The sequence below is a fragment of the Bombus terrestris genome, chromosome 11 (assembly GCF_910591885.1).
Source record: "Bombus terrestris chromosome 11, iyBomTerr1.2, whole genome shotgun sequence".
NCBI lineage: Eukaryota > Metazoa > Arthropoda > Insecta > Hymenoptera > Apidae > Bombus > Bombus terrestris.
Genome location: NC_063279.1, coordinates 8,151,518 through 8,163,763, shown reverse-complemented (window position 1 = coordinate 8,163,763; position 12,246 = coordinate 8,151,518). Strand labels below are relative to the sequence as shown.

The following is a 12,246-nucleotide window of genomic DNA, read 5'->3' as shown; positions in this document are numbered from 1 at the left end:
CCGGTCCAATTAGCCGCGAGATCTTTGGCCGCGTACGCAAAAGTAGCGCGTCTAATTAACGTTTTCCAGGAGTCGATGGTCAGGAGAAAGTCTAAATCGAGGGGACGGCAGAGAGGAGAGGCTCTAACAAGGAAAAAGATGGGCGAACGAACGTTAGCGCGAAGAGAGAAAGAGAGAAGCGCTCATTAGCGAATACCATCGCCGGATTCGAGAATCCACCGTGCCTCTGCCCATCTCTCGGCTCTTTTTAATTGGCCAGATTAGTCCCGAAATCGCGTACCCTTTCCTCGGACCTTCCCTCTCCCTTTATTTTTCTCCGAGTATCTTCATCCTCGTTTCTCTCGTAGTTGACCAATGGTTTCACGTCTTTTTCAGGCGCGTTGCGCGACCGGTCGTCTCGTCGGTCCGTCGTCCGGTGTCCTTTCGGCAGCGCGCCGACACGGAATATCGGCCTCGTTAAAATACCTGGGGCCCGCGACGAAATCGAAATTTTGGGGTTACACGGCAAGGAACCGAAGAGGGGAGCGGAATCGAAGCTTTCCGTCTTCGTCCGGTGCTAAATAACCAAGGACAGATTTCGCTGATACCACCACCGTTTCAGACGATTCCTTTTTCTCTACCTTCTGTTTTTTCTTTTTTTCTTCGTTTCCTCCTTAGTTTCCGTTTATCTCACGGTCCGTTTTTCGCCCTGTTCTCCGTGGCATTCCGGGCGAGCTTCTCGCGAGGGAAAAGGAACGCTTCCGATGACGAGTTCTCGAAACAGGCTTCCTCGAATTTGCTCATCGGTCTTGGACGAGCAGGAAACTAGCTCCCAGCTATAGTTTCGTGGAAAGGTGTGTAATTTACAGAGCTGATAGATACAGGTGAATGGTAATTTTAATTCTCCAGTTTGGCAAGATTTGTATCCAAGTCTTATTTTTAAGGTTTTATTTAGGTTTGCCTTTTAAATTGCCAATCTGACTTGGACGAGGAAACTGACCTCGAATTTTGATTTCGCGGAAAGGTGGATAATTAACGGACTTACGACGAGATGGTAATCTCAATTTCCTAGTTTGTGAAGCAAGGCGTTATTTCGGTTAATTAACGAACTTGGTCTACAAAGGACGTTCTTCGAATTTGTCGATTGGTTTTCAATGGAGAAACTCATTTGGAATTTTGGTTTCGAGGGAAGGTGGGTAATTTACAGATTAACAAAGTGAATGGTAATTTTGATTCTCCGATTCGAAAAGACCGGTATCCGTGTAAAACAAGGTTTTATTTAGGTTAATTAGAAAACGTGGTCTAAAGAGGCGTTCTTTCAATTTAACGATCGATTCTGAATAGGGAAACTGACTACGAATTTTAGTTTCGACAAAAGGTGGATAATTAACAAATTAACAAAATGACTGGTTTTATTTTTATTTTCATTCTCCAATTTGGGAAGATCTGTATCCGTGTAAAACAAGGTATTATTTAGGTTAATTGGGTAACGCGTTCTAAAGAGACGTTGTTCGAATTTTACTTGAAAAATAATAAGAAATGGAGAAAAATGTGAAATTGTTAGATTTGTAGGATTAGCTGATTCTCGCAGAGGGTAATTTCAGTTTTTCAGTTTGGAAAGTTTCGATTCTGACGTGCTTGGATTTTTATTTAGATTAATTAGGCAACTAGAAAACTTGAGAAAGAAGGGAAAGTTTCTAAAATAAGAGTATCTTAATGGACCTCCGTGAGAGTGAAATTAACCTGCTACGGTCTTCGAACCTTTACGCCCCAATCTGGGCAGCGAGATCGGAGCAAACGAAAAGAGTTTTAACGACTTTGATATCAAGTCGAAGCCAGAAATCGTACTATCAACGATTCTTTCGTGTTTCAAAAGATGAAGAAAAATTGACGAACGTCTCTAGTACCTACATCGCAAATTTTTATACAAATTTATCGCAAACGAAATACAAGCAGAGACTTGCTTCATCCACCAAATATTACAACGAACACTTTGCTCTATAAATTTGATACATTTTTGCATACTATGTGCATTTCCACACTTTTCGATTTTTACGCGAATTCAGAAAAACCTTTGCCTGATTAGCTATAAAGACTTTTTGCAAAAATAATTCATGGCAAGTCTCCGTATTACCATTTGATCGCCGTTTATTGACATTCTCGCATAAGCAGATCGGCGATTAACATTCTCGAATAAGTAAATCGGGGATTAATCCATGAAATGTTCGAAAAGAAAGATGACTCGAAAGCGAAAAGAGAAAGGAGAAACGCGAAATGGAAAAGAGGCGCCACGGAGGGGACGGTTGAGCCTCGAGATCGATTATCGATCCCGCGATCGAGCCACCGTACCGGATGAAACTATCGGCCACGTCGCGCACGTATCGCCACTTCATTCGTTCGGGCCGCTTCGAATCGTTTCCGATCGCCGATCGAACAACCGCCTTAGGCCTGATCGCTTCTCGATCCCGAAGAAAGAGACGCGATGGATCGTTATCGATCGTTCCATGGACGCCCCAACGTCGCTTACGATCGATTCGATTGAGACGTATATTCCGCGATGCGCCCAGTATAAACGTCTCTACCGTCTCTCCCGACCATTTCAACGTCGATTTGATTTGAAGGAACTTTTTCTTTTTGGTTTCAGTTCTTGTACGCTTTGCACCGATAACAAGAAAACTTTGATTGTACGAATGGTACTATTATTATACAGGTAACATTCTACAGAGTGTCCCAGTGTTCGTGGTACAATCTGCAGCAGGTGAAAATAAGTCGAAAATATGGAACAAATTTTGTTCATTCGAGGCTTTGTTTTCGAAAAAATCGGCTTTGAATCTTCTCCGAATACGCATTCACTTGACTATGTCGCGGTTAAACGGATCACGATCGCTCTATGATAGAAATTTTCTTCGCTTTTGAAACAACAGGGAAGTTACGATCGGAATCCAAAATCTTGAGTTTTTCAATTGGAAGATTTACGTAATACAAGGTTACTATATGTATATTATATATTTTATATATATTTCTGAAATCGTGGTACAACCGTAAGACGTAAGATACTTTTACCGTGAGAAATTACCTTTTTACCGATTGTATCATAATTCCGAAACAGCCTATATTACACGCGAGCTCCGATCATATTCTTTTATTAATTGAAAATACGTGAAGCATAGTTCGGCGAAAACAGATGAATTTTCCACGATGGAATATCTTCTAAAAATAGAAGTCTCCGAGGAAGAGATTAAATCTCGATTCCCTTCGACGACTTGGTTATTCCCATGCGTGCCACGATGGAAAACTCCCAAGCTTTTCCACGAGCCGAATCGCTCCTCCCCTGGTACGTATCTTTCTCGCCGCGACAATAAACGGAAAAGTAAAAAATACGACGGCAAAAACTATGTGTCGTCGGTACGGTGAAGCGTAAGGGAGCGACGACTCGATCGATGGACCATTTCCACGCTTCGCTTTCTGGTAGCTGCGAGGATCAACGACCCGGAAGATTAGAAAATCAGGTTAAGACATCATCGTCGTTCCAACTTGCAATAAAAAGCGGCGAAGAAAAAACGTATAGTATAAGCGAGAGAAAGCAGAGAAGAAATTATTCAAACATAGTTGGACACCATGCAAATCGATTCCAACCATATAACACGTTAATAAAACAGCTGACGGCTTTATCGTCGCTGTAAAAAACGGCATCGTTGGTATTTCCTGGCCATCAACGAGCCCGTTACTGTCGTCGAGCGTTTTAATCATTCATTCGCTTCGTTTCTCCTAATCGACCGACATTTTCATAGAAAAACAAATACGAGGCGAACGAGATAAACGGATCCTCTCAAGTCCCACGTATCGAAGACGCGGGCGGAGAGGCGAAGATGGTGGACAGGGAAGGAAGCGAAGGAAGCGTCCAAAGGATCTCTTTGATTCCATTATTGCTCGCCTAATTGGATTCCACCGCGTGATCGCGGCCTGCAACGTCTATAAACCCGCGGCCGACCAAACCAATTTGGGCATTCCTACGGATACGTGGCCGGTGGATCCGTCGCCGATCTATAGATCACTCGACCCGGCTACCTGATGGTTCGCCAGCCTGAATTTTCGGCCCATCTCTGATCGTGCAAAATCCGTCTCGGTATTCCGACCCCTTCGCTGCTAGACAGAAACTCAATTTTCGAGGGTGGCATCGGTCCAGGGGTTTCATTTCGTTCGGAGAAACATTATGGATCTATCGATATTTGTCGCTACTCGGTATATCGTTACTTTAGGCGTCTGTGTTTTTTAACCGTGAGAGTGCTATGGGCGCGTATATGCGTCTGGCGAAAGCTATCGGTGTGGACTAAGGACGCATATATGCGTTTGTCAATTTTTCCGAACACCTACGTAGAAGTAATACTATTACGTTTGTGCGACATAAATATAAATGCATTCCTTAGTAAAGGCAGTAAACAAATGCCAATAATGCCTCGTTATAACAGTTGTCTACCTGTTTCGCGGACAGTAACCCCAATCTAATTATCAAGAAGAAAATGTGTTGTTTGTGTGAAAAATGAGAGAATGCAGAAGATGCGATGTCGGGTTATGTATCGATAATTGTTTTGAAATGTTTCACACGCAACTGAATTATTAACTCGTGTTATATTTACTAAATTTAGTTTTCTAGTTTATTACCCAAATTCTAGTTTATTGTAAATTTCAACGTTTATAATAAATAAGTAATACTAAAAAATAACGCTCTTGAGTCATGTAACCCCTTCCAAATAATCACTATAACTTATTACGATTTGAGCTTTGAATAGTCAATCAACAGAGTTCAGTCTAACGAAAAAGTATTTCGTCCACAGCGATCGTAAGCGCGACCGCATAGGCCGCGAGTATTCAGTACTCTAAGGGTTAAGAGTCCATTTAAATCGAACGTCGAGTTATTAGGTTGTCCGAAAGGTCTCTTTAGTTTTATGAGGAAATAATAGACGCACAACGCGTTTTGTTTTATATTATTTCGTCGAATTACGTACGATCCATTTTATTCTGTTGACATAAACACCGCGACATTTCACAGACTGGTTTCGCGTTTGTACGAAGGTGCGCTGTTGTAAAAAACACGTTTGCGAAAGAAAAACACTTTGCGGACAACCTATATTTAGCAACTTATCGCGCGTGGGCAGTAAAATTTTGTCCAACGGTTCGGTAAAACTATTCGGTCGAGTAAATTCGTTTCGTTCAATTTTTCTAGTCGAGTAGGCTTTCCCAAACCATTCGCTGTTAACCGGCTGAACCTGTAGTTCAACTCTACCAATTCCTACACAGTGATAGTTTGCAAGACACTTTCCATACAGTAAATAGTTTAACAGTAAGTGGCTACCGTTACTTGTCTCAATAAATTGGACGTGCTCCAAAAAGCCTAGAGAGTCGGTAGTTTGTCTTCGGTTTAAAAATTATTACGCTCTATCGGCAACTCCGGCATTGGAGTTACTCGGATAATTATATTTTCCAGTTTCTTTTAGTATTCCGTACGATTTAATGGTTCTTTTACTTTGTTACATATTCCGTATTTTGTACGTTTGTAGAAAGACAACAACGTTTCGAAATCAAGGATTTTGTTTGGGAAAAGAAAACACTCGAAATATTTGCAAATTTATTTTCTGCGGTAGCCTCCTTCCCTTCCTTGCATCGATATAAAAAATATAAAAAGTAACATCGTCGCTGGAACAAAATCGATAGAGCGCAAAAGGGTCGATTCTATCTACGAAGATTTTATCGTTTTCCCTCTTTGAATGAAAACAAATCGAATTACAATTTAGCAGACCTGTTAATCAACTACGACAAGGAAACTCTATCGAAGAACTTGGTTTATTAACCCCAGACAAAATGTAACTGGACGTTTCCAAAAGCACAGGTTCCTGTTTTATTAATCTCTCTCTTCCCCTCGAACTCACTTTCACCGAAAAAGACCAGTTCGAGCGCTAGAAACGCGAGTGCCGAGCATGATTAATCGCGTCTCTCGACAAATAAACCTGTTCAACCTGCAGAGATGCAAAAGAAACCCGAAAGACGTGTTTTAATCGGTATCACGAGGAAACTGTCGAAATCACTAAAGGTACGCCTGCGTTGATTACACGCCATGATTCGGAGGAATGCCACGTAAATGTTGCAAGAAAGTGAAAATTAAAAAGCACACGAAGTTTTTATTCCTTTACGGAGTCGTAAGCGTTGTAAATTGAAATCGATTATCAACCAATCCAGTTCGTACTATCGGCTTTAATCGTCGTTCGCGACTATTCCTTTACTCGTTAACGTGAAATCTTTGATGTCGATCGTAACAACGATATTTATTATACCTTGTTATAATCTTGTTATAACCCGACTGTAAATCTAAATCGTTTGTCAACCAATTTAATTCATATTCGTCGAAATTAACGAGTATTTCTCAGCTTCACCGACGTGAAACGTTCAACACCAATCGCAACAGCGATACGCAAAGTGCGAATGCTCGCACGTAATATGGAAAAATACAGCGCTACAAAAGATATTCGCGAGATCGCTGCCTGTATCGTATCGTTTGCGTGCTAATTAATTAGATTCAAGTATAAGGTTTAATAATATCGGATGATATTATTAAAGTCAAAGTAGATGTATCTAAACAATTACGTGTCTATCTAAATAAAAATCAACGTTAATTCTGGCGAAAATACCTATATATATTGAGTTGTCCAAAAAGTTTCTTTCGTTTTATGCGCAATGTTTTTTGGTTTATATTACTTGTCGAATTACGTACAATCCATTTTGTTCTGTTGAGATAAACACCGTGACATTTCACACACTTGGTTTCACGTTTGTATGAAGATGCGCTGTTGTAAAGAACACGTTTGCGAAAGAAAGACACTTTCCGGACAACCAAATATATGAAACATTTTGATATTACGAGAATGAAAGGTTACAATATCACGAGGATTTCTTAATTAAGTTGCATCTTGACGAAAATAAGCCGACATTGGCAAGAAGCGGTAGCAGAACGAATACGAAACACAGAATCGAGTTGCCGCGGGTGCGTGCGTGCACGTGGGTGGCAATCAGCTTGTGCAGGCCCATTGTGAACGCACGTTCGTCGTTAATTAAGACCCATCTCCGCGAGATCCAGCTGAACCAGTGGACGACTCGGATGGACGGCCAATAAAAGGGAAAAATCACCGAGATTCCTTCTTTATCGCGACATCTTCGCAGAATCGATCGATCTTCTTTCGATCAACAGAATTCAAACCGAACCACTCGTAAATTTCATTCTTCCGTTCTTCTTCCTGTTTCTTCGTTTCTTTCTTTTCGTATTAATAATAATTTCGAGACTTTGCGAGAGTTTAGAAGAATCAAATCGAATCGAATGAAATTTTGCCGATCGTCATCAGACTCGATTTTAATTTGCACAGGAAATTTGCGCAAGTAAAATGTCCAAAGTATAGTGCTTTCTACGACGTTTGGTAGGTAAAACAATTTTCTACCGACGTTCTACATTTTTAATTACATTCTGAAATAACACGAGTTTGCTTAAAAATCCACGGCAACGCTGGTAACTCTGATCCTCTGCGATGCTCATGATGGAGATTTCAGAGAGCAAGTTTGAAACGCTCGCAAGCGTAATTTTAATAATTATGTCCTCGGGACCAATTATTGTCACGACTGATTATCGAGATTATATTCTTTCGTTATTCGTGCAGTTACTTTAACGCTTTCGATCGTTTCGTCGGCGCATTAACGATAATGTCGGCGCAGCGAGTTTTTTCGCGGTTAATGCTAAGAGCCAGAACGTCCAAGGACTTCGCCGTTACTTTGCATGAAATGATAATAGCTCGATAATGATAATATACTGTGAAAATGGATAACCATCGTGATACAACTATATCGAAATCTTTCTGATTTCCGAGAAACACAGAACACGGAGACGCGTCTTATGAAACGAACAGTAACTTTAATAGAAAATGAGACGGGAAGGTTAATTGCCTGTCATCTGGAGAACCCTGTAATCCCGAAGAAAAGAAGAATGCTTGCGTTCAATGACATTCGATGCGATTAACGATGCAATTCGATGCACGATACTTGAAAGAAAATTAATTAGAATGGCTGGTTTTTAAGCAACGTGACAGTAGAATAGAAGAGAATAGTTTTCGCGGTGACATTGTTGGAGGGAAGAAACGCGCGAAGGAAGTAGCCGCGATGGTGGTTGTTCGAAGAACCCGTAAAGCTGATTTGTTCGGCTATTAACGAAACGAGGATGGCACGGACGTTAATGGAAAATTATCGACAGTTAGGAGGCTCGATGCACCGTTACGACTACCGAACGTCGTAAATAACAGTCGGTTATACGCTTGAAAATACCTTCGAGGCGTGTTAGTTTCTTGCTACGTACCGAGTCAGCTTTAACCCGGTACAATGCGTCTAGCGATTTCCAACGTTTTTCGACCAATTGAACCTCTTTAAAACGCATATCTCCTCTCTTTATCGTTTCCTAGCGAATCAGCGGGAGAAGATTTTCGAAACTTCCAACTCTGTTCAGAGAGAGGCATGTTCGTGACTTCTTTGACAAGGAGACAATAAAATTAGCGTGGCGAAGGCTCTACAAAATATCATATCCCTTTCTCGAAAGAAAAGAGAAGAAGAATAGAACGACGTCGGCTCTAAAAGGCATTTCGCCCCTTCCCTCGCAGAAGCGAACAATCTCATTCTCTCGTTGATAGGAAGGAAAAAAGGAAATTAGGACAACGAGAGTTATGCCGGTGCCGAGAAATGAAATTCTCTGTCCATCCATACCGACGAGTAAGAGAAAAGAAGAAGAACAATCCCGATCTTGGTAAACGCGAAACACGAAGTCTCCCATTTCCATGAAAAACGGAGATGCGATGTGAACCGAGGGAGATTCGACTATCGGCGATCCGGACCTTCTCGTTGGACGCGTGCAACGAAACATCGCAACGTTGTGAAAAAGAGATGGAAAAGAACGGAGAATTGGTACATCGAAGGGTCTTCAATCGGTGACTGAGACAACCGGCAATGAAATAAGAAAGAAAAGAGAAAATGAGAGAGAAAGGGAGAGAAGAAAAGAGAGGCAGAGAACAGTGGCAACGTCCCTGAATGAGAAAGCGGTTCGATGCACTTGCACCGTTCTCTCTCCTCCTCCTCCTCCTCCGCTTCTCTACTCCGCCTTCTGTGCGGACGTGTTGCAACACGAAGGGAACCAGTGTACAGGAGGCAGGATAATGCCAGGACCGTGTATGCTACGTGGACAAGAAGAGGGAAACGCGGCCAGGGAAGATCGCAGCGATTCGAAAGCCCTCCCAGGTGCCGGGCTTTTTGCCAGTTTCATTCGTCTGCCGCTTCGATTTTCTTCCTCCTACCTGCGTGTCCGTCTATCCGAATGTCTCTTCTTCGTCCGTTCTTCTGTGGGAGGAGGATATTGGAACCGGGGGAATATCATCTATAGAAACGCTGGAAAAAACGCCACGCGAGGTCTGCAGAGATTGCGTTTCTTTGGCGTTCCGGTTTGTCGATTGACGTGTGCTTGATTGTTTGGCCGTTAATGGACACTGGGTAGGTTTTTTAACCCCTTAATGTACAATTTTTCTCGCACTGAACGTTCAAAGATGTACGACTTTTGTTTTAGCGAAATCGCTTCTTCATATTAATACAAATATATATTTCTCGATGTTCGCTACGAATATGTTTGTTCGTAGTTCTGACGCTATATCTTTTTGTATTTTTAATGCAATTAACGAATTGAAAGCTATACGAGCGAATGAAGAATTCAAAGAATCGATGGAGAATGTAAAGAAACTCGCGAGTAAGCAAATTCGAAGTATAAACGAATAATCGAAAGTGCTAGCACGTGTACGATATAAACGAGTAGACTGGTGTTACACGCAACGAATAGAACATACGCGAAGAACAAACGTTTTGAGAATGTAATCGAGTAACTAGAGAAGCAATCAATGACACATCGCTGTGAACAAAGCTGCCATAGTCCGTGGTTGTCCCAGACTACCTTAATCGTGCCATCGCGACACGTATCCGATCAATAAATCGCCAACTCCTCCTTCAGCACGCGCCAAGTTCCGTCAACTGCAAATCGACGAAAGAAATTTTTTCACCATCGAAACTTCCTCTTTTCCATTCCTTCGTCATCGTACGATGAAACGTGTTCGTCGGTCGAAACGAGCGAAAAGTACTCTGGCGCGCGCGTGAAAGAAATCTGACACGGAGGAAAATGACGGGCGAAACGCATCGATTATCCGTGATTTCTGAAACGATTCGATCTGTCAAACTACAGAGTCTCGAAACCGCTACGAGTCATTCCACTTAAGCGGGCAACGACGAGCAATCAGGATGGTTGATCGCGACGTCGCGCGGCTATCCGCGTTATTATCAATAAGTTCGTCTCGAGAAGCAATTCGAGCTCAACTCTGACGACGTTTATGTCGCGGACCCTCGTCAATCATTATTTACCGGCGGCTAACACTGCCCCGTTGTTTGCCTTCGATTCCTCTCTACTTCGCGAGACAACGAGCTGCTGTCTTGTCTGCGATTGGCGAAAGAAAGAAATATCTCGTTGGAAAGAATCGATGAAATAAAATAAACTGATACGCAGATACATCGCCGGCAATAAATATTTAGACACGTCGTGACGTTAACCTAAATCGAACAATGATAGAAATTATAATGGAAATTGCTGTACTTCCACTGCTTCTGCTTTTTCGTTATTTCGTCGTTAATCTGTAAATTCGTCGGTATCTCGCGCGTCTCTCGTAACATGGAATACCAAATAAAGTAAAATTCGTCGGAGTTTTGCAATGATTAAAACGAGTAGGTGCGCTAATATTTATGGCCGACAGCGTACATAGTGTATCATCGCGATGGCGATAGATAGCGGATTTTGAATTTTTCCTGCCGTCTCGTCGTTAATTCTCACAGCGTGTATTCCTCTGCGCACTTTTTTCAACGCTTTCGCAATTGCTGTCACGTAACTTTGACCAACAGTAATTACGATGTAGCAATTACAAAGAGTACAAGTCGCGAAATCATTGCGAAATTAAACGGCAGTTTGCGGAACGGCGAGAAAAAGTAAAGGCGCGTTATGAATGCTTCGAGAACATAAACTTAAAGGGAAACGCGACAGAATCGAAGGTCGTGCGAGTTTTAAGAATTCGAAAAGTCGGCAGAAATAACACTCTCTCGTACCAAAATAGGAATCCTGAGTCTCCCGAATTTCTTTTTTCTCTTTTCGATAACGCGACGTGAATCGACGATGGATTATCGACAAGTAAAACATATTCGAGGAATTCGCAAGTGACATCGATTCGAAGCAACAAACGGAACATTGGAGAATATTTTTAACGAAGTATATTTCTAGGTAAAACTGTAGAAACTTACCCAGCAACCGGAGTCATTTTCATCGCGAGTGCCCTGCTGATGCAAAATCCGGCACCGCCCGTAGCGAACCAGAATTTCACCTTTTGCTGGAACAGAAAACCCACACCATCCACGTTAGTTGATTATGGAAAAGATACTAATGCTTAAAAATTCAAGATCGTGATCGATCATCCGCGAGACAGCCGATCGATCGTTGCCACCGACCGATAATCGTGGATGACTTATCGGATTGGGGCCACGATCGATTACACCTCGACGTATAGATACGCGTTCCTGCTTTCGGACAAATTATGGTCAAGCTATACGCTAACGGTTAGGACCCGAGATCTTTGATTGGAATTGATTGACGTACGATCAAGAAATAAATTTCGTTTCTTTTTCTCGCGTGGACAAAAGGTTGAGGTGAGGTGACAGGTACGATCGAAGCATCCGATTATCTTGTACATTTCTTCTATAGGAATTATCGATAAGATAAATTTTTAAACGATGAATTTCAACGTTGCTCGGTGAGTCAAAATTTTTAAACATTTTCTACTGTTCATATTTTAGAATTCTTGATCGTAAATAGAATTTTTATGTATTTAGGGGAAATTCGAAGACGCAAAAATGCAGGAAATGTATAAGATAAAAATAAATAAATTATTAATTAGCTTAGCAGGTAAGGCAAATTTCAATGTCGCTTCTTTTTGATCGCGTATCCACAGCCTAATTATCAATTTCTCGATACGGACATGAAAACAGCAAGTCGTCTGCTTTGGTGAATATTCGTTTTCGTAATGGGAAAAATCTTCCTCTCGAGACGATAGAAGGGCGCAGCTTCGCGAAGGTGAAAGAAAAAAAGAAGAATCGGTTCGATCGAAGTTT

The 12,246-nt window shown here is 41.7% G+C and overlaps 1 protein-coding gene across 1 annotated transcript in view; it reads right to left on the bottom strand.

Annotated features, from left to right (window-relative positions):
- Window positions 1-12,246, bottom strand: part of LOC100648290 (fringe glycosyltransferase) — a 121,418-nt gene that overhangs the window by 16,287 nt on the left and 92,885 nt on the right. Inside the window, exon 6 of the mRNA XM_012313812.3 lies at window positions 11,383-11,468. Coding sequence (XP_012169202.1) covers window positions 11,383-11,468 — 86 coding nt within the window. The remainder of the gene's footprint in view (window positions 1-11,382; window positions 11,469-12,246) is intronic.